Source organism: Apus apus, chromosome 1 (genome assembly GCF_020740795.1).
Source record: "Apus apus isolate bApuApu2 chromosome 1, bApuApu2.pri.cur, whole genome shotgun sequence".
Lineage (NCBI taxonomy): Eukaryota > Metazoa > Chordata > Aves > Apodiformes > Apodidae > Apus > Apus apus.
In genome coordinates this window covers 18,578,499-18,600,101 of record NC_067282.1, presented here as the reverse complement: position 1 = coordinate 18,600,101, position 21,603 = coordinate 18,578,499, and the positions used below count along the sequence as shown (strand labels likewise).

At 36.5% G+C, this 21,603-nt stretch overlaps 1 protein-coding gene across 1 annotated transcript in view; it reads left to right on the top strand.

The window, feature by feature from the left end:
* Nucleotides 1–21,603, top strand: part of XPO4 (exportin 4) — an 82,361-nt gene that overhangs the window by 49,470 nt on the left and 11,288 nt on the right. The window contains exons 8-21 of the mRNA XM_051626407.1: nucleotides 428–585; nucleotides 852–1,026; nucleotides 5,706–5,882; nucleotides 7,998–8,140; nucleotides 8,253–8,398; nucleotides 9,550–9,727; nucleotides 11,446–11,605; nucleotides 13,256–13,425; nucleotides 14,376–14,550; nucleotides 15,656–15,949; nucleotides 16,810–16,990; nucleotides 18,485–18,603; nucleotides 19,548–19,678; nucleotides 20,446–20,563. Coding sequence (XP_051482367.1) covers nucleotides 428–585; nucleotides 852–1,026; nucleotides 5,706–5,882; nucleotides 7,998–8,140; nucleotides 8,253–8,398; nucleotides 9,550–9,727; nucleotides 11,446–11,605; nucleotides 13,256–13,425; nucleotides 14,376–14,550; nucleotides 15,656–15,949; nucleotides 16,810–16,990; nucleotides 18,485–18,603; nucleotides 19,548–19,678; nucleotides 20,446–20,563 — 2,325 coding nt within the window. The remainder of the gene's footprint in view (nucleotides 1–427; nucleotides 586–851; nucleotides 1,027–5,705; nucleotides 5,883–7,997; nucleotides 8,141–8,252; nucleotides 8,399–9,549; nucleotides 9,728–11,445; nucleotides 11,606–13,255; nucleotides 13,426–14,375; nucleotides 14,551–15,655; nucleotides 15,950–16,809; nucleotides 16,991–18,484; nucleotides 18,604–19,547; nucleotides 19,679–20,445; nucleotides 20,564–21,603) is intronic.

Sequence of the window (21,603 nt, the reverse complement as noted above, 5' to 3'; positions counted from 1 at the left end):
TCTATATAATCTTGATTGAACTTGTTGACTAACTTTAGCAAGACTCCTTAGCCTAGGCATAGTTAGCATAATAGAGATGACTGTCATTATTGCTGTTTTTAGAAGGAGCAGTATGTCTGACTGGCTGGCATCTGTTTCTCTCTTTAAGACATAACATTCAGTAGACAGTTCAATTTTCAACATGTAGGTGAGACTTAAGGAAATGTTAGTTTCAGTGAGTTAATTCAAGGCTTGCGATTTGTGAAGCTGAGTCATGGTCTTGATGTTTGCTATGGTTTAGAGACTTGTAGAAACCATTGCATTTTCAGACTGAATGGAAGTTATAGTAAGCTTTTTTTGGTGTGTGCTCTTTTGGATTGAGAGCCATGTGACTGTTGTAAGAACACCCTATTTTCCGTGTATTATTAACCATCTCACTTCCTGAAAGGTACATCGAAAAATCAGAGAAGATACAGATATGGCCCAAGATTCGTTACAGTGTCTGGCACAGCTGGCGTCCTTGCACGGGCCGGTCTTTCCTGATGAAGGTTCACAAGTTGATTACCTGGCACACTTCATTGAGGGATTACTGAATACTATCAATGGGTATGTATGCTTGCTCTCTAAATTTAGAAGGCATCTTTTAATCTTTTCACTTGGAGTGCAGCGTATCTGTGTGGAGAACTGGTATGGCTTGCTTATTTCTGGGGATAATTTGTGCTTACTGTTGGATTGCTGAAATAAAGAAGAGGCAGCTTCAAGCAGGTGCTTAAGTAATATGAAATAGATTTATTGATTGAAAATGTATCCACAAAATCAATTCACTCAGCATTTTTCTTAATGACAAACCTAACTGCCATTTCTATCTATAGAATTGAAATAGAAGACTCGGAAGCAGTGGGAATTTCCAGTATTATCAGCAACCTGATAACTGTATTTCCTCGCAATATTTTAACTGCCATTCCAAATGAACTTTTCTCTTCGTTTGTTAATTGCCTCGCACACCTCACTTGTTCTTTTGGAAGAAGTGCTGCCTTGGAAGAAGTGGTAAGTATCCACTCTTAAATAGTAGGTATTCCTTTTTTTGTTTCTCTTTATTTGTAATAAGCAAAAGTGACCTGATAATTTGGCCGTTTATTAATAACTGTTGTGAATTCAGTTGTTTTGTTCTAGATATTTCTGAAATCACATCTGGGAGGATTTTCTTTCAAAAAACAGAATGAACATAACTACATACTGTGCGCCTTTCAGACGTTGTTTTGATTTGAAGCATTTGTCTCATGTTTTCATTTTCAAAAGAGTAGATTAATTTAAAAATATTAAAATCTTTAAAGCTGATTTGCTCTTGTAGGACCTCTCTGAAAACTGCTGTAGATAATGAATGAGGTACAGTCCTGAAAGCTTAAATTGACTACATGAACGTATGGATAGACTGAAACTTAACTGCTGTCAAGAGTTCTTGAAGTCAGGAAGTCTCATTTTATATTAATGTCATGTTAAGATCTGTTGTTAACCCCATACTTGTACGCTGTTTAAATCATCCCTTCGTTGCTGAGACAGTTCAAATAGTAACTCTGTATACAAATCTAGCATAGGAATTCAGCAGATTTTTGCTGTTTGTTTACTACTTTCAAACTTTGGTTGTAACATAAAGAAACAGTTGGGGTAGTCTAAGTCTTCTGCTTGCATTAAAAATAAAAACTTATAAGGAAACCTAGTTTAAGGAAAAAATACTGTAAGAATTAAAAGTAAATAATCTTGCACTTGGAGCTATTTATGTGCTGTAACTTGAGTTTAAGGTATACTATCAATATATTAGCCAATATTTCCCCATTATCTTTAAAAGTATTAATTATACCAGCTTTGCTATATTGATTAAGATTAATTTCCTGAACTTGAAAGTAATTATAGGAGTATTTAATGATAAAGTTGATGGACATGTTTCTTTACCAGAGATCACAGCTGTGTTAATTAGCATTCATTGCAGAGCTTTAGATCATGTCTTTGCTGCAAGGTTAAAAATGTATTATGTTTGGTCCAGTGCTCACTTAAAGCTCTTGAGTGTGTTTGTGTCTATAAAAATTGGTGATTAAATTTAGAATCTAAAATACAGCTACTTGCCAAACTTTATTGGTCAAAACTTGCCCTGCTTTTGAGATTTTCTAGTAGAATGATGAACAGTGTTCTAGTAGAACAGCGTTTTGGTGCTCACCAACACATCTAGGAATGCTCATGAAAAGCATCTTTTACAGAAAAGGTTCAGCAAAAATAATAGCACCTATTATTTAAATTAAAAGGACTAGAGGGATGTTGTTTCCTCCACTAGCCCTTGTTATTTGAGTGCTAGAATATGCAACCACGTTTAGTGAAAGCAGTGTTCAACATAATGCCATTCAAAACACTTCATCTCCCATCAAAAGAGTATAGTAGCCTGTACCACTTGTTTCTTTTGGAAATGACTGGCTGATTATGCCTAGTAAACTGTGCCTGCGTACACTTATATGATCCCATGGCTCCTGTTGAAAAAAATCTTCTCATTATTAAACTTACATGTTCTCAGATTCAGCAACATCAGAAAGACAGAATGCAAGATATGTAGTTTTAAGAGAGAATTTTCTCATTGTCCTTGAATCTTTAGATCAATCTGTGGGAAGAGAAACACTACATTATCACCCCTTCCATTATTTCAGAACTCTTACAGATACCTCAGCTTCATGCCGTTTCTCCAATTTCCAGGTTAATACAGAATTGTGTGGTGAGGGCCTTCCAAATAAAAATTCTTACACCTTGCAGTGTGTCAGCAAAAGTCATGCTACTGAGACTTTTAAGTTATTCCTGACTTCATCCAGATGGCTTAATGATACTGTGTGCTCTGCCTGTAGAAATACTACTTTGCACCCCTGAAAACAATATTTTGGCTTAGGAATGTCCCAGCCATGGTTCATGTGTTCCCCACAGTCATGTGCTGTCTGTAATTAGGAGCTTTTGATATAAAATACTTTATACATTTGGCTCAGTAGAGTCCTCAGATAAAATTCCTGGAACTTTTCAGAAATCTGAAGTGTAGCAGAATGCAGGCAGGCACACTCCTTAAGCTTTGCTAGGCAGAAAAGCCATTTTCCCCATATTTCTGCCAGTTCACATGTCAGAACAAGATTTAATGTGAACATTGCAGAAACCCATCAGGCACAAGGAATCTACTCAACTGAAGACCTGCTATGGAAACTGCCAAAATGGGGAGGTCCTAATCCATAACATGCAAACCACTTCAGAGCAGCTAATACTGATTTTCATCCAAGGATGAAAAACCCACAATGCAAACATCATATTCAAATCAAGTGCTGTTCTACATGAACCTGTCTGTTGGGAATGTTGGCTGAAAGCAGTTGAAATGTTTTCCTAAACAGCTACACTGGTGGAGGGCAGTAAGCTTCAGCAATGCTGGGCACTGGTTTGTGGTGCAAGTTGGTGGAAGTAACAGCACTGGATCTGAGAGAAGATATTTGTCCACAGCTCTGCTTTGCCCTGCTCAGCGCTTAGTGCTTATGCAGAAGTAGAAATGGTGGGAAGTAGTCCATTGGAATTAGTGAAGAGTCTCAACAGAATGTTGGATGAAAAGTCAAACAGAAATTGTATCAAAGGCTTTGTTTTATCAAAATTGATCTTGATGCACTGCTCCTGTTTAATGCTATCTTTCTATTTGTTTTTTTTGTGGGGGTTTTTTAATATGTGATGGGAGAGATCATTCTGGATTTGGTCCTCCCTCCTGTGCATCCAACTCTTTTCTAGCTTGTTGCTGCTTGACAGATTTTAGAAATGTCTTCAAAAGGTCAGCAGACTGTGAAGGAAGAAGCGCCAATTTTCATTTTGTTTCCCGTACTATAGAAATTAAGCATCTTTCCTTTGACTTGACTAGTTGTATCTTGTGTCTCCTGAAAGTTGGAGTTCTGAACTGGGCTCTGCCGTTGCTTCTGTTGGATCCATCAAAAGGATTCAGATCCCTTGTCTACAGCATGTCACTTGGTTTACCCGTATGGCACCTTTGGTAGCCCATCTGTAGCTGATCTGAAATAAGGATTGGCAATTTTTTAAGTGAGGTTCCTTTGTGACCGAATTTGTTCCATATGGATAAACTCTTTCTGCTATTTGGGCATGTATTTTATGGAGGCATTTATTAATCCTAGCTTCCTTATGGGAATACTGCAAAATGTTAAAAACATATATATTTTCATGGCATAAATTTATCATAAATGAATTGGATGGATTTGAGGCCTTGTTCATAGAAAGACATGTCTGTTTATTGGCTTATGCTCTGGATTATGATAAATTATTAAAAGTTGTATGTCAGTTATATATGTAAGTATATGACACACATAAAAATATTTCAGGATTAAATAATTATTTATGAATTTGTGCATCCTTTAGTCAAGTTTTAAGAAGTCATCTCATGGTGTCCATCCTAAATTTGTGGTTTATGTTAGTGTTGAATACAATTTGGCCTCTCTCCTTGTCATTTTCAGCTTTTGTTTTCATACTTGAATCAGTGTCTTGTATTTTAACTTCTGTGTGACCACTTTGCAGTTATAAAATGATGCTGTGAAGCAATCTTGAAATGCTTCCAATTTGATACCAGTTTTTCCCCTTAATTGGTCATCCAGCCAGTGTTTTGTTTTTCTTACCCGTTCATCCAGCCGTGTTTCTAACTTCACTGTAAGTCAGGAATTCTTCTGTCTGGAGTATGATTAAGACCTTGATATCTTTTTATTTCATCAAGGAATCATTTTCCTAAGCTCTGATATCTCAGTGTAACTTTTGTGAGCATTCCTTTTGTTAAAACTTGAAGACTTCTTAAAGCAAAGAAACATCCTGCTTTAGCAGCATGTCTATCCTAAGCCACACTTAGGTTATTTGAAGTTGGATATATTTACTAACATTCAATTTTTGCTTCAGATCAAAAAGTTGACAGGAACATTAAAAATATTTCTAAAAAGAAATGGTTTATTTGCAATTCGGGTTTGTAACCCAGGACTTTTTTTTCAGGTATGTTATTTCCTTTTGCAACTTATGTACTGTTCAGAAACACATATGAATAAATAAAAGCATGAAGCATCAGTTAAAACGCACTAAGCAATTGGAGGTGCAGGTGGAAATCTGTGGAATTCCGCTTGTTTTTGTTCATAGAATGAGAAGCTGTGTATCATCAAAACTGGCAGCCTGCAGTAAGCTTTCTTAAGCACATGCAATCTTAGGGTTTTCCTCTGAAACAGAATGGTCTTTTCTCTGTGTTTCAGAAATGGTGGAGTACACATAAACCTACATGCACAGGTTCTCTATGTCTCTATTTAATTAGAAAATAATTGGCTCAATTCTTTCTTGCTCCAAAGAGCTGAGATGCTTGGCATCCTTGGGGTAACAGCTCAGTATCTTTTGTATTTAGGTAATGATGCATTAAAGACTTTTGGTTTGGAAAATCAGATAAAGAGAAATAGCAAAATTCTTTGACAGTTTCTTAAAGCCTCAGGAGCACAAGCGCCGCACCAACCTTTTCAGTGTGTTGTTTGGCTTCATTCTGCTATTTTCTTGGCTATCTTTAGATGACTGTGTTTTTTTTTTTTTTGTTATTGTTTCAACATTAGAACATTTGTTAAATAATAATGAATCTAAGTATATTCCTCTGGTTTGGTTTAGGAATAAGGTTTCTGTTTTGTTTCTTCTGTCCCTTACAGCTTGACAAAGATGATATGGTATATATGGAAGCATATGATAAGTTGCTGGAATCTTGGCTTACTTTGGTACAAGATGACAAACATTTCCATAAAGGTTTCTTTACCCAACATGCTGTTCAGGTCTTTAATTCCTACATTCAGTGCCATCTAGCTGCTCCTGATGGTACAAGGAATTTGGTAAGCCCTCATTCTAGTAGTTGATGATGATGATGATATATAACAACAAGCCCATGTCTTTTGGTGTGAAAATTAAATATTTGCTGAATTTCTGGGTCAGTGATTATTTTCCAGTTTGTTTCTCTCATTCTGAAGAGGAAATAAAGGAATACAAAGTTGGAATCACTTGAAAAAAATTAGAAAAAAGTAAACCTGTTACCCAGAACAGTGTGCATCTTGCTGTTCTTCTTACGGATGCAGTGACTAAACTCTTGACAGTCTTTCTCTGGACTAGGGTCCTAGTTAAAATCCTCAATGAAACTGGAAGCCTTTTATATGGCTGCTACCTCGCATACATTATCTTCAAGGTGTACTTTTAAAGTATAATTGACATGCATAAATATCTGAAAAAATGTAGTATGACTGTTCTCAGACTAGAAGAAACTTGAAATATTATGTCGCTCTTTTGGATAAAATTAATTCCCAGTTGAATTTTTTATGTGGCTGTTCTAGAGAAAACCTAGAAGTACCACTTGAACTGCTGAGAAAGGAAGATTTCTCTCTTTGCTGGGAATCTGGGTCTTACTGCAGTAGATTCTCATACAGAAAGTTGGATGTAGATGTTGGATTAATTAATCATTGCGTAGATGCTATTCAATAACTGAATGAGATCTCTGTTTAGTTTGATGCTGTGCAAATGAGAGAACTCATTCTGAAAAGCACTATATAAAACTTAATTCTGCTGTCTCAGTGTGTAACAGATGGTAATAACAGTGCAGAAACAGAAATATTTCACAAGAGAACTTTGAATTCATATCAGGCGGTCTTGACATAACTTCTATACACAGGTTAATTCATGTCATTCTGTGAGATAAGTAATTTATCCCATGGGTAACTTTTTAAAAGCCACAGCTGGCATTTTAGAATGCTTCTTGTTCAATATCAAAGCAGTAACAGGAACTTGCAGTCTCTGCTTTTCAAGCAGGGGCTCACCCTTCAGTAAACAGCTGCAACTTTGAAGTTGCCAAAAGTGAGTGATTTGCTGGGTTGCATAAAGAAAAGATGAGTTAAAAGCACTTTGGATAAGGAGTGGATTCAGTTTTCCAGAGTCTTTACAGAAACAAAGTAGACAGAGAGCTTGCATTTTACTTGCATATTACTTTGTTAGTTGTGTGAATTTTATGATTCTTGGAGAGATTTTTAGAAATATTTTTAACATCAGTGCTGAAGTTTTACAAATCATGATTTTTTCTCTTCAAGGAATAAGGTTTGATTATTATTTAAGTAGTTTCCTAATGCAGCCAGGATAAAGTTTGAGTGATCAAACAGTACAACTCCTGCATCAGCAAGAAATAAAAGTTAGATTATGATGATGGTTGTTGGTCTTCTGTTTTCCTGGGGTCATAGTATTTACTTTTTAAAGGTTTTTTTTCCCCTCAAACAATGGGCTATGGAGAGTCCTTAATGAAAGTGATTATTTTGATTTCTTCATAAAAAATAGTGTTTATCGTGTGATTTATGTAAGATCTTGGACAACTGAGAACAATATCTTTTGACTAACAAATATGGGTAACCATGGAAGTTGCAGTATTTAAAATAGTTCTTGGTCTGCTATATATCTGATTAAAATGCAAATATACTTCAGCAATCTTCTGACCACTGGGTATGCAGACCATCTCTGTGGGCCAGAGTAATTCAGGACGCTGTATCATACTTCTAGTAGTGGATGCTTGACAGACATGATTTATATTCTGTGGTGTAAAGAAGCTGTTTTGCCGTTGTCCAGCTTCTGCTTTATCCTATTAATAACAAGTACAAATTTTCATTACTCTTACCCTTGACTTTTTCCACAAACAGTTAATCTTTTGGCTTGAGAACACGATTTGAAACAGTAGCAAATACATGAGTCACTGAATGTGGCATTTTGCTAATGAGTTTGTGAAATGCTGATTTCAAAGCAGTACGAAGCTATGTTGACTCCTCTGTTTGACTCTTCTCTGTATAATTTAGTATGAATTGGTTGTTCATGCAAAAGACCTTGAAAGAAAAAGCCAAAATCATGTAAAAAATTGTGGTGGTAATAAAATTTAATGAGCATGACACTAACTGGTTCTAATTTTATTGAAATAACCAAAGACTGCCAATGGTGTGGCCTCTCGGGAAGAAGAAGAAATAAGTGAACTGCAGGAAGATGACAGAGACCAGTTCTGTGACCAGTTGGCCAGCGTAGGCATGCTGGGCAGAATTGCTGCAGAGCACTGTATACCTCTTCTTACAAGGTACAAAAAAACCCCAGTCATGAATGCAAACAAAGCAATCACAAATGAAAAACCTGACTTTGCTGAAACAATTTTAAAACTGTGAAGTTATTTTACTGTTATTTGTCCACAGTTTACTAGAAGATCGAGTGACAAGGCTTCATGGTCAGTTGCAAAGACATCAGCAGCAGTTACTTGCCTCACCAGCATCAGGCTCAATTGACAATAAAGTGCTTGATGACCTATACGAGGATATTCATTGGCTTATTTTAGTCACAGGTTTGTGAACAGCTTTAAGTAGTACTTCTTCTTGATGGTATTGTCAATGCAGCTGAACATCTCAGGAAAAATACAAAACAGAACACTGATAGATCAACTACTCTTAATTCACTATAAAATTTAACACTTAGGATGTTTTTGTCTTACATACACTACTAGCAAAGTCTGTTTTACTTTCATCTGCTTTGAGTAACATGAATTTTATCTTAAAAAGATCAATGATATCTTTACATGAGGTAATGTCCTCTGGGAATTCCCACAACTAATTTTGTTACAGACTTTGAGTTTTGTTATCAGTCAACCTATTCAAGGCATTAGTCTGTTGATGATACCAGTTGCATTGACTGGGAGCACATGACTTTATATGAGAATCAACATGAGATCAGGATAACTGTTTTACTCAGTGGTGGCAAAGAAGTAAGTTCCAGATCTCTCAGTGCTGGTGGTCCCTGTTCTGGCATTTTGTTGGGTTTCAGGGAACTTGAATTTAGAACCTGTTAGCTTTTATTTTTAGATGGAACTACCTTACATCTGTTTGTAAAACATAATAACAACTAAGACAGTGTCTGTACTTTGTTAGGAGAATTGTATATTTTATTAAATATTTTGTGGGATCTTTTTGAACATCTGATGTTTTAGTCACTCTCGGATGTTGACATGAATGTATATGTGAAAACTTTAGCACATGTACTTGGTGTCTGAAAGGCGCTGACAGGTCTGAAATGTTAGCAGAATGGAATTCCCAAATGAGGTGGACTTGGTGGGGAAGCTATAAAATCAAGGCTTTTTTTTATCACATAGTAAAAGAATAAAAAAGTGACCCCAAAATGTTGGGTTTGGGTGTGGTTCTTTCTCCCAGTTCAATTGACTGTAGTACTTTAACATTAAGTAAAGCTTATATCTTTTATTTGTTTTTTAATTTGGTGGTTTCTTTTTCAGTTGTGATTTCTTGTCACTTTAGAATCCTTAAAGCCATTCACCAGAAAAGAATCTAGTTAACTTACATGTATTTAAACCATGTTACTCAGGATTTGTACAAACATTTGATTCTGGTGTGATGTTTGCAACTAAGCCAATGGATTCTCTTATCAAAAAGCCTTAAGTTAAACTAGGGTAGAAAGTTGTGATCACTCTTTCTTTTTTAATGTAAGGCTACCTCTTGGCTAATGATACTCAGGGAGAGACTCCGCTAATACCTCCAGAAGTAATGGAATATTCCATTAAACATTCAACTGAGGTTGACATTAATACAACACTTCAGATTCTGGGATCTCCAGGAGAAAAGGCCTCTTCCATCCCAGGGTACAACAGAACTGATTCTGTAATTAGGTAAGGATGCATCTTGTGCTATTAAGAATGTTTAATGCTTTTTCAGAGGGGAAAAAAAAGTGAGAATGTGAGTGGACTTCTGTGAATTTATAAAGTAAAAAAGCAGTATGTGAACACTGAACATTTGGAATAGAAATTTATCTCTTAGCTAGTATTAAAAAAAGAGCAAATAATTTGTAAGAATGTTTTATAACAGACATACTAAGGCAATGCTGTAAAAATAAGAGAAGACAGATGATGAAGTGATTTTTTTTTTTAGGTTGAAGAAAGGCAGGGTAAATACAGATGACATTTCAAGTCAAGGTGAATCAGGGGAAGAAGAAAAATGAGAGTAAGGCATTAAAACAGATAAAACTGAGTCAAGATGTGAAGGCTGAAATTGCTAGATTGACCTAATAGTCTTAACAGAGGACATGAGCCAAAGTCTTGGAAAGAAATATAAATGTTTCTATATCTCTGCTGAAAACCCATCTTTGATCTATTTTTACAGAAAATCCGTAAAATTACTTACATTACGAAAACACTGGTAGATCAAAATCTTTAGATAGTAAACTTTATACTCTCTAATTCATTCAGCACATGTACAGCTTAAGCAAACACTTTCCAGAGCATCAGTGAGCTTGTCTACTTTGACCATGAGTTACTGCCCAAGCTTGGCAGCAGCAGCAGCAAAATTGTGCAGGAGGAATTTTTGTCTCTTAGGCACATTTATCACTAGCAGCCTATGAAAGGAGCAGGAGAGGGGATTTCCCTTCTCTTTTTGCAAGAAGGCTAGTGCCCACAAAGGACTTCTCAAATTGAATCTTCACACTTCAGAAGATTGCATTTGACTTTAACTAACCAGGAAGATTCTCCACTGGAAATTACTTATGTAGTTAAATTTTTTGTCTGGAATAGGCTAAAAGAAAATGGATCTTCATTGGCAGTGGTGTGCCTATGTTTAGAAGTTTGAATGCTGCTCGCTGATACTATTGGCAGCTTTAAGAAGTGGCTGCCAAACAGGATTTCATGGTGCAGTGTCTCAGTGAAGATGGGAATAAAGTCAGATATAAATATGGAGAGATTTGAGGCTCTTCAGTAATAGCTCTGAAGCATCTTAAAGAAGTAGACAACTGTTAACTCCTAAATTCCTATCATATTCTTACCAAATGTAATTGATATACTACAAAAGCTAATATTTAATGTAGTCTTATGGACTGATTGTATTCATGCAATGATATCATGAGCTGCTATTTCAGACCGTTTCTCTGCAGTAATGAAGAGAGAAATAAGTGGTCACTCCTGTATTTGTTGTTTAGCGTGCATCAAAGTGCAAAAGCTGCACAGTTAGGACCCTCTTGGCCACTAAGCTTGATGGTACACAGACAGGAGAATCAGTTTTTAAAATAAGTCTTTCAGGCACTCCCAAGTAGTACTCCATTTGTCTTTGTTCCTGTTGCATCTTGATGTCAGATGCTTGTGAGGATTCTTTGTCGCAGTGATTTTAATGCCAAAGATGATCACCTTATCTTTCGGTGCATGTTCTGACTTCTTGAAGGATATTTGCCAGTCTGTCCTGTCCCTCTCCTTGCAGTTAAAGAAACAATAAATTCAGATGCTTTTTACTTCACTAAACTACTTTCCTTCTGCCGTGTTTAATGATAAATGGAAGTGTTTGTTAGTTGTGTTGCTTCTCCAAACACCACTCTCAGCATCCTCCTTGTCTTTTACACCTGCAGGTTGTTATCAGCTATTTTAAGAGTGTCAGAAGTAGAATCTAGAGCAATAAGGGCAAATCTCACACACCTCCTGAGCCCACAGATGGGCAAAGACATTGTATGGTTCCTCAAACGCTGGGCAAAGACTTACCTTCTAGTAGATGAAAAGCTGTATGATCAGGTAAGGATATAACTTTTATGAATTAATTGGTGAGTATTAGCAATAATATTACCCTGTGAATGCAGGTGTCAGTGTTGTTATTTTAGAGTGCAGTGACAAAACATTTTTTATGTTAAATGGGTTCTGGTTTATTTTGGAATTTGTTCGAAAGTTGTTGTTTTCTTCAGTTTTTAGTTTTAAGTACAAGTTGTTAGGGGACCTTTCTTGCACATTGTGGTGCAAATGTGATTTTTTTTTTAATGCCATTGCCATAGCAGAGTAACAGCACCCTCAGGATTCATAGTGGGTGAAGTTCACTGACTTACAGCTGTTTTATAAGCTACTTCTCACTATCCATCAGATCTTACAGTCTGTCTAATACAGTGGTTGCCCTTGATGGATGATTTAGTGAGTAACCTGGTCATGATACTGAATTAGATCTTTAACACCATCACAAGGTACTATACGCTAGCTAATGTCATGCTACTTTCTCTCCTCTCCCCGTTCTCATATGTTCTCATTGTACAGATAATGATTTCAGTGGTGCATTCTTTGTAAAGGGCAACTTCTTTTTGTGTTTGGACAGCACTAATCACGATTAGACCTTGAACCTGATTTTGCATATCAAACTAACTAATCCAGCTAGCTGACAGAGGCCACTCATCCTGAGGAGGTCCTGTTGGCTCTAACTTTTGAGAAGGAGGCCTCCTCCCCTTTATTCCCACTATTGAAGCAACTAAGAATACTAACATTTCAGGAGGTCCCTCCTTACAGTAATAGGTGTACCACAGACTTGTAAACATGTGGCATCAAATTCTTAGCTTTTACTTACAGCAGAGCTAAGAATTTCTAAAGGTACCAGTTGCAGAGGAATTGGAGAGCATGTAAGGAGGAGATCCACATGAGAAGCAATGTGAAGAAACAAAATAGAGTATCTAAGAAATGCACATTTGTTTTATGTTGACATGTGAATGTGATTAAAACCTTTAGTTAAACCCTATGCTCAGTCGTGTGTATCATGAGTTTAAAAGTTGGAAATGTTACTGGTGTGCTGACAGGCAGCCCCTGCACAATGATTACAAAATCCTTGGATTTCACTCTTGAGAAACTTGTTCTAAAGACAGGAGAAAAGGCAATTTCAAAGAAGTGTATTTTAATGTGCCAGGACCAGAATGTGACATCTTTCCTAAAAGATGTATATGTTGAAGGAGCAATCTGCAGAAAGCAGATGCAGAAAAATTGCAATGAAAATAAATTTTTACAAGATGTTATCTAGATCAATGGCAAGGTTTATTTCTAATAATTTTATCACTGAATTTTGAGGAATTTCATAGTAAATTCACAGAAACAGTTTTGGGAGAAGATTTTGGGGTCTTTCTTTTAATTTTTAAAGCTTTTAAACTTTCCTTGGAGTTAAAAGCTAGACATACTCAGACCTGCTTTTGTAATGAAGTTGAAGCTTTTCTTTGTTTCAGATGTGCTTAAAATGGCAAGATAAATTTGGCAAAGAATTTTCTATTATGGGTCTTCTTTGCCTTTGTGTATGTAACATTTGTGTATTTTAAGTAGAGGAGAAGTGACAGCCTGAAAGGAATTTGCTGACAATGATTGCCATACACTTTGGGGTTCTGGCTTCTGTAAAACTCACTCATTTTAATGCTTTTCTTATAGATAAGTCTGCCATTTAGTACAGCATTTGGTGCTGATACTGAGGGTTCCCAGTGGATTGTGGGTTACCTTTTAGAAAAAGTGATCAGTAACCTGGCAGTGTGGAGTTCAGAGCAGGACCTTGCAAATGATACTGTACAGCTGCTAGTAACGTTAGTGGAAAGGAGAGAGCGGTAAGTTGCTACACCTCTGGAAGTCAAAACATTTCTTTTGCTTCCTTTAAATTTTTTTGGCCAAAGTAATACAGATACAGGGCACTTCATAATCATGTCTCTGTTAAGTCAGATTACTTTAGTAACATACTGTAAATGAAAAAAAAAAAAAGCCTGACAAAGCAAAGAGTGAGACCTATATTGGACAAACCATAAGGTATTTAATTCATGTTCAGAAGTGCACTCTCCTTCCCCTTTGTCTGTCATTCATAAACAGTGAGAAAGGAAAACTCTTCCTGGTCTCCACTCTTGCAAGGATTTTTACACTGTTCTTTATTTTTGTTGAAAAAGTTTTTCCAGACTAAGAATTCAGATACTGGCCAAGCCAGCATAAAATGTGGTTTGTAAACATAGAAATTTTTTGTAAAAATCCAAGATTTGATGGATTCAGACAAATTTCAGAGTTTTCTTTGGTGTTAAAAACGGAAGCAGAAAAATCTTGAAGGTTCTGCTTTTGTGAATTGACATGCCATTATACATGCAATCATGCATTCACAGTCTGCTGAAAGACTGTCCTGAAGTTTGAGGATTTAAATGCTTGAGGAATTATCTTTTTTAAAAAATTAAAACCTGTAGGTGCTATTTTTTGAATAAACTGCTTATTCTATCATGGCATAATTAGACCAAGCTTTTAATCCATGCAGTATGTCCATTAACTTTGTGTATATGTGTGTAAAACTAAATCACTTCCCTGCTTTTCTCCCATATGAGTTGAGCTATTTTTAGAGTATGTACTTCAGGAATCTTAGAGGTGAGGCATTAATAAGATGAAAGTCAAAAGGTAATTTAGCCTTAGAATAAATTGATTTTTTTAAAACTAGTCTTCCAACAAATGCTAGAAACCTGATGTGCTCTGTTCATACAACTTTGTGAAATCTTTTCTTTAATTAAACTCTCTTTCCCTCTTTTAGGGCAAACTTAGTTATTCAGTGTGAAAACTGGTGGAATTTAGCCAAACAATTTGCAAGGCGAAGCCCTCCTCTCCACTATTTGTCCAGTTCTGTGCAGAGAACACTAATGAAAGCTTTAGTTCTAGGAGGTTTTGCTCATATGGATACAGAAACAAAGCAACAATACTGGACAGAGGTAAGCTGTTCTGATGCTTCTGTTACCTCCGTTTTAGCAAGCAGTACAAGCAAATTAGTTTAGGGAGTTTTATGGTGACACAAAATCAACTTGTATAGAATCATTTTATTCTGAACATCTAATATTGATAATTTAAAAAATTATTCTGTCTTTGGAGGTCAGTATTTGTATGGCACCCATGGGCTGCTGTAAATTGTATCTAAAACATCGCAACCTAAACAAAAACAACTAAATAGTTGGAGGATTTGTGAAGCAGCCGGTATATCAGTACTTGAAAAAAACTGTTATAAAAGGTTACAGTTTTCCTTGAAACTTTGTAATTGTTTTCCTTTAATTTTAATTTGATGATGTTATGGATTATTCAATTAATCACTTAATGAAAATGACAGTAAGTAGAAAGTTTATGTGGAGCATAATTAAGAGCCTTAACTAGGTTTTTGTGCCCTGGCTCACATTTAGTGCTCCGGCTCCATCAAAGCTCAGGTATTTAATACCAGAAAGGCTGGTGCTAGAAAGTAGCACAAATGTGATCAAGTAGCACCACGTGAGTTTGCAAAGCATTGACCTGAAAGAAACTTGCTCTTACTAGCAAAGCTATGAAATTAGAGAATGAAGGTAAGGCTATAATGCACTGGAAGTAATTGGGGAAAAACCTTTAACTGTATTGATGGAAGTTTCTAAATTGATTCCAAACGTAGCTTACTATAAAAGAGATTGTGTGATTGAGAATGGTAATATGACAAAGATAATTGTGAACATGAATCTTAATGCTTTTGTTGATGAACTTCCCCTAATACTGAAATGAGAAGAGAATCAAATACTCTGAGCCAGAGAAAGTCATTGCCATTTGTTTGGAAACTGCAAAAGAACGTAAAATATTTATGGAGGTGCTCACTTTGAAACCAGCCTGCAGAATCACTAATCATTACTGCTTCAGCTTACATTAATTTGACAGACAATAACATAACTGAGCCCTTGGAAATGGAAGTGATTTATTCTAGCACTGCCATGCCAAAAGCAACCCATGAGCTTGCTAAATTAATTAAACCTCACATCTCATTTAATGGTATCCTTATCTAATGTGTCTTTTCTTAAAAATTTCAAGGTTCTTCAGCCACTTCAGCAGCGATTCTTGAATGTGATAAACCAAGAAAATTTTCAGCAGATCTGTCAGGAGGAGGAAGTGAAGCAGGAAATCACTGCTACATTAGAAGCACTCTGTGGCATTGCTGAGGCTACCCAGATTGATAACGTAGCAATCCTCTTCAATTTTCTAATGGACTTCCTTAATAATTGCATTGGATTAATGGAAGTATACAAAAACACACCAGAGACTGTAAATCTCATAATAGAAGTATTTGTTGAAGTTGCACATAAACAAATTTGCTATCTTGGAGAGGTAAATGCAACCAGAAGGGGAAGGAGGGGAAGAGTGTGTGCTCATGTATGTGTATGTATACACAGTGCTGTCCTTTAACTAAAATGAAGTGTAGTGATAAAGAAATGCTATATGGTCACATCTGTTAGAGGAATTCCTTTATTTAAAAACATAGACTTACAAAGATCAAAAGCAGAACATCTAGACTGTTCTTATACCAATAAACTTAACAGCAATTCATCCCTAGTCTTAACTCTATGCCTGAGTGGCAAAAGCGTGCAGACCACCTTGAGTACTTTTTTAAGTGTATCACACTTCTCTGAAGGCTTATTTAGGAGAACTGCAGTTTTATGTGACAAATGCAACCACAGAGACCTTGGTGCTAAACAAGGCATTAATAGATACCAAGAAGTTATTGGGTAAAATGAGTCAGTGCAGTGCACTTACATCCTTTGCACTGTTGGTTAATTTTGCTTTTTGCATCTAAGAGTCCTTGTCTATTCAGACTAAAGTGTGTTGTGGCTCCAAGCTTCCATAGCTGAAGTGAGTCCCCAAAGCATTTTGTTGGGCATTTAGTTTGTGAGATTAGTGAGATGTTTCAGCCTCTCCCAAGCCACTCTTGTCTTTTTCATTATTTTTTTTTCTTGTTTTAAGATTGAGGAATTGATAAAAGTAATGTTCTTCTGTTTCATTATGGCTCTGAGTGTTCTTATTGTTTAAGGTGGCTGTTTGCTTGATGATTTTGTGTGCTGTTACAAAAAGTGGGCATATAACTGAAATTTAAATCTTGAGGTATCATCAGCAAAGTAACACCATCTTAAAAAAAGTGAGTCACTTTTAGCATATGGAAATTTTCTTACAATCTTAACATTGCTTTATAGGCCAAAGCTATGAACTTGTATGAGGCCTGCCTAACTCTGCTCCAGGTGTATTCCAAGAACAATCTAGGTCGACAACGGATAGATGTTACAGCAGAAGAAGACCAGTACCAGGATCTCCTTCTTATTATGGAGCTTCTCACAAATCTTCTATCAAAAGAATTCATAGATTTCAGTGATACAGGTATGAAGGAACTGGTAGTTGCTGAAATGTAACTTGTGTTATAAGCTGTAAAAATCATTGTGGGGCATCCATTCAATTCAGATAAAGTGAAAGCTGAAGTTTAGGCTTGATTAGATGAGGAAATTACTATTTAATGTGCCAGCAGCAAAGGAAGGACATTTCACAGTATTCTAGCATCTGAAATTGTCACTGCTCTCGTAAAATAAGTAGGGCATGTGTGAAACAACTTGAAATTTGAATCTTGTAAGTCTGAACATGTAGCAGCAGCAATTTTATAACAAAACACCCATAGAGAAGTCAGAATAGTAAATTACCCTGAGAGGGCAGTTGAATTACCATCTTAGTACAAGATCCAACTTTCATGAAATGCTGAGCTCATTAAGATTCCATCATATCGGAGGGCTTCCTGTATTCCTCCTTCACAGAACATGCTTTATGGTATGTGGGTGTAGTTAAGGGTTCCTTCTTGTACCCTAGCCTTTCTTCCATATACTTGCCTCTTAAAATTGCAGTACTCCTGAATGTGATCTGCCAGTTCTAGCTTAAATGTGCTGCACTGCCTTTTAATAAGATGAAAAACATTTGCATGATTCAGAACTTACCATGTCCTGCTCAGTAAGAAAATCCATCTGCCTAGATTGTTTTGATGTTGTTCATTGCTTTTCTGGGGTACATCTTGAAAGAGAGAACCTTGTACCCCAAAATTCAGTGCATCTAATTTTTTGTCACTCATGTACAACCCAAACCAGATTTAGACTTTGTCTATTGAATGGACAACCCGATGCCATGTGTATTCTCTTTGAGGTCAGACATTGGATGTTAGCTGCATGGAAAACACTGTAAAATACTTACCAGGAAACGAAGCAATGTGAATAATACCTAATGCCCAGAGATCAAATGTATTGAAAGTTGAGTGCATACTGTTGCTGACTCAGTGCAGGAATTACAGAAGTAAGGTCACAGCCAGTTGATGGGAAAAGCAGGTCTTACCTGAAGCTGGAGAAAACTTGGCAACATCTAATCCACTGAACTTTCTGCATTAACTCTCCTTTTTTGTTGTTGTTGTGTTTATTTTATATAATGTACACATATATATGTGTGTGTATATAGATATATATAGTGTTTATATATAAAAACATAAATAAATATGTAAATAAGAGTATAAAAATGCAGTAATAATTTGCTCACTGTCTGTTTATCTGTGCAGGCATGGGGCAGCTATCACTAGAAACAAATGCCATGATCTGTGTGTTCTGTTTTAGCATGCCATCTGGTACATGTGGTTATGAAATGCTTAGTCCTAATGAATATAAATATAGTGTGACATGGCAGCCACCACTCACTAAGTTTCTATTTTGATACAGTGCATCATGTTTTTGTGCAGAGGGGAACAGGTGTATTTTTTAAAATGTTGGTTTTATGAAGAAATGGAACTCTTCCTTAAATGTGTTTAATCCTCCTCTTATACAAAATATTTTTTGGTTTTTTTTACAGATGAAGTATTTAGGGGACATGAGCCAGGTCAAGGTACCAATAGATCTGTATCAGCAGCAGATGTTGTCTTATATGGGGTTAATCTAGTTCTGCCTCTCATGTCCCAGGATCTGCTGAAGGTAAGTGGACTTTTATGTGCGGCTGCTGAAAAATGAAAGCTTTATAGTAATGAATTCCCAGAATTCATTCCTGTATGCATTCCATCTACTTAAGATGAGTTTTCTAGGCTTTTAAAAATGTAAGTAGCAGTTCCATAGTTCTAGATACTGCATGAAAGAAATTGTCTAAGCTGAGAAAATACATATTTGAAGCACGTAAACAAAACATATTTCTTCTAAAAGTGAGCCTGTGCAGGTCAACAATTAGGAAAACCTGAAATGTGCCTTGTGAAACCCTTTCTCTGATGGTGTCAGAAATATGGTAGGAAGCATAAATAGTGATACTAGTTTAAAAAAATACCATCTGGGAGCAAGTAGCAACTCTTAAATTATTTTCACAATCCGCTGGCTTTTGTATCGTGGCCACCAGCAGCATGTCAGCAGAGCAGTACAGGGGAAACAAGGGAGGGCAGCGCCTGAGTTGCACCACATTGACACCTTCCTCTGCATCAGGGGAACACTTCTGAAGTGTGCCTCAGTTGTCCCCTCTTCATGTGCTTTCTCTTCTCGTAGTGCTTGCTGACCAAGAGAGCTCAGCTATTAGAAGAACCATTTTATATGAAAAGGATGCACCCTAGGAGCCCGCCTTGGGCTTCAAATGCTTGTGAGGATTTACCCCACAAGACTAGACTTGCTCATGTCTGAAGTAAAACTCCTTGCATTTGTATAAAACAAATACCAGACTGCCACCATCAGCTCTTTAGGCTCAACCATCTTTTTTTATTGTACCACAGTGTGTGCTAATAAAGTTGTAGCCATTCTTCATTACTCTGAAGTTGTGTACTAATATTGTCTTTTCTTCTTTAGTGGAAAGTATCAGTCCTGTCTCTTTGTACATGTGGAAATTATGTCAAAATAGCATTGTGGTTGATTCTAAAATTACCATATTTTTGTTTTTTTGACAGTTTCCATCCCTGTGTAATCAATATTACAAACTAATTACTTTCATCTGTGAGATATTCCCTGAGAAAATTCCACAACTTCCTGAGGACCTCTTTAAGAGCCTAATGTACTCACTGGAGTTAGGGATGACATCGTATCCTTTCTAGAGCTTGGGAGTGTTTAAAATCTAATTTTTTTTCTTTGTTTTTTTCCTTTTCTATCAACAGCTGCATATATATATATACACACACATATATATACACACTCACTTATATACACACTCTTATCTCTGGTGATTGAGAATTTAATTGTAACATCCATTAAGATTCTAGTATCAGCTGGATTTCCTCTGACTTGGGTTGCTTGAATGCTGCCCTTAAGTGGCTTAGCATGTAAGTTTTTTCTGGCAGCCATTCCTGCCTCCTCCATTACTTCATTTCAAAGTGTGTAACTTCATAAGCCTTCAGCTGGTATCCCAAGCCATTCCTGAATTAGTTTCTCAGCTGGTAATACAAAACACTGCTGGTGTTCTACTGGGCTGGCTCCAGAGCATTTCCTGTCAGGGTGCCAATGGGCTCTCCCTCACATAATGGGAGTACCATTTTCACTAATCTGTGGCACGTGTCAGAAACAGATGAGCTTGACCATAAGGGACTCTTTCTGAAAATGTTATGTCAGAGAGGGTTATGTTACTTAGGGCATGTAGCTAATAAAAGAAGACAACAAAGCCGGAATTATTTTTCCCCCCTTTTTCTGTGTTGGTGTGGTGTTTTTTTAAAATTTAATTATTTAATTAACAGCTTTATAGTAAAAAGATATCTTGGAACATATGAACATTTAAAATACTTTCTAGTGACACAACTGAGAAGTTTTACCACAACTTAATTGAAATCTGACTGATTCTTTAACGCCTGTTATCAGAATGAGTTCAGAGGTTTGCCAGCTCTGTCTGGAGGCTGTAACACCATTAGCAGAACAGTGTGCAAAAGCACAAGAAACAGATTCAACCCTTTTCCTAGCAACAAGGCACTTTCTTAAGGTGAGGCATCTGCTTTTCATGTTACTTTGTTTTTTTGCACACAGGAGGTGTCAAGAAGCTGAACAGTGATCATATCTGACTTTGTTAATCAGGATCACACATACAGTAAGAAACAGCCTGGTAGCTACAAAACTGGCAGGTTAAGAAAAAGAGCGTGAAGAACTGAAGACATTGGACTGGAGTACAACGGAGGAAATTACTGCCAGTCAGCAAAAGACCTGAGCCTCTCAGAATGCAATTTATATTTGTATGTGCTATTCACACAAGCTCTAGAATGAACATGACTGGCAATTTTACCAGTTACATTTACTACAAAAGCTAGGAATAAGAAAGCTTCCAGAATTCTGTGGGCTGGAGGCTGGGTAGGGTACTAAAACAAGAGACAGAAGAATGTTGGGAACTAGAAAGAAAATGCTGTCATTTATTCAGTGTATCAAATGAATTACTAGTTTTCTTAATCTGGTTTAATATTTAGCACTTTGCTTTTAGGACCATCCACTCTACCTTATCGAATTTGGGAGTGATCTGTTAGCAAACAGGTTCCTGCTAACTGGGAACAAAGTAATTAGGGAACTTGTGTGCTTGTCTTCTGATTTTGTCAAGACATCTTTTTCTTAAGACATCTTTTCTTACCAAACTAACATTTGAGCTTCTGGGGATTACTCATTAAAAGCATACATCAGCCAAGCTGAGAGAGTGAGGAACACCTTAAATAATTTTGTTTTTATCTTTCTTATAAGTTAATATAGCTTCCTGTCTTTTTTCTAAAACTCCATTTAAAATTACAACACCATTCTTATTAATCTGTTCCCTGTTTGGCTTTCTGTGAGCTATAGGAGTCTCCAAAACTTGAGGATAAAGTGCCCTGTTTTATTCTGGAAGAGCAAAGGATTTTTTTCTGTCATATCTGCAGCTTTTGGAGAAAAATACGAGAGATGCCATTTCTCTCTGAAGAACACATAAATCAACAACAGGTTTCAGTGCTTTGAGATGTGAATTTGTGCTGTTAAGCCAAGACTTGACTTCTAAAAGAACTTGGC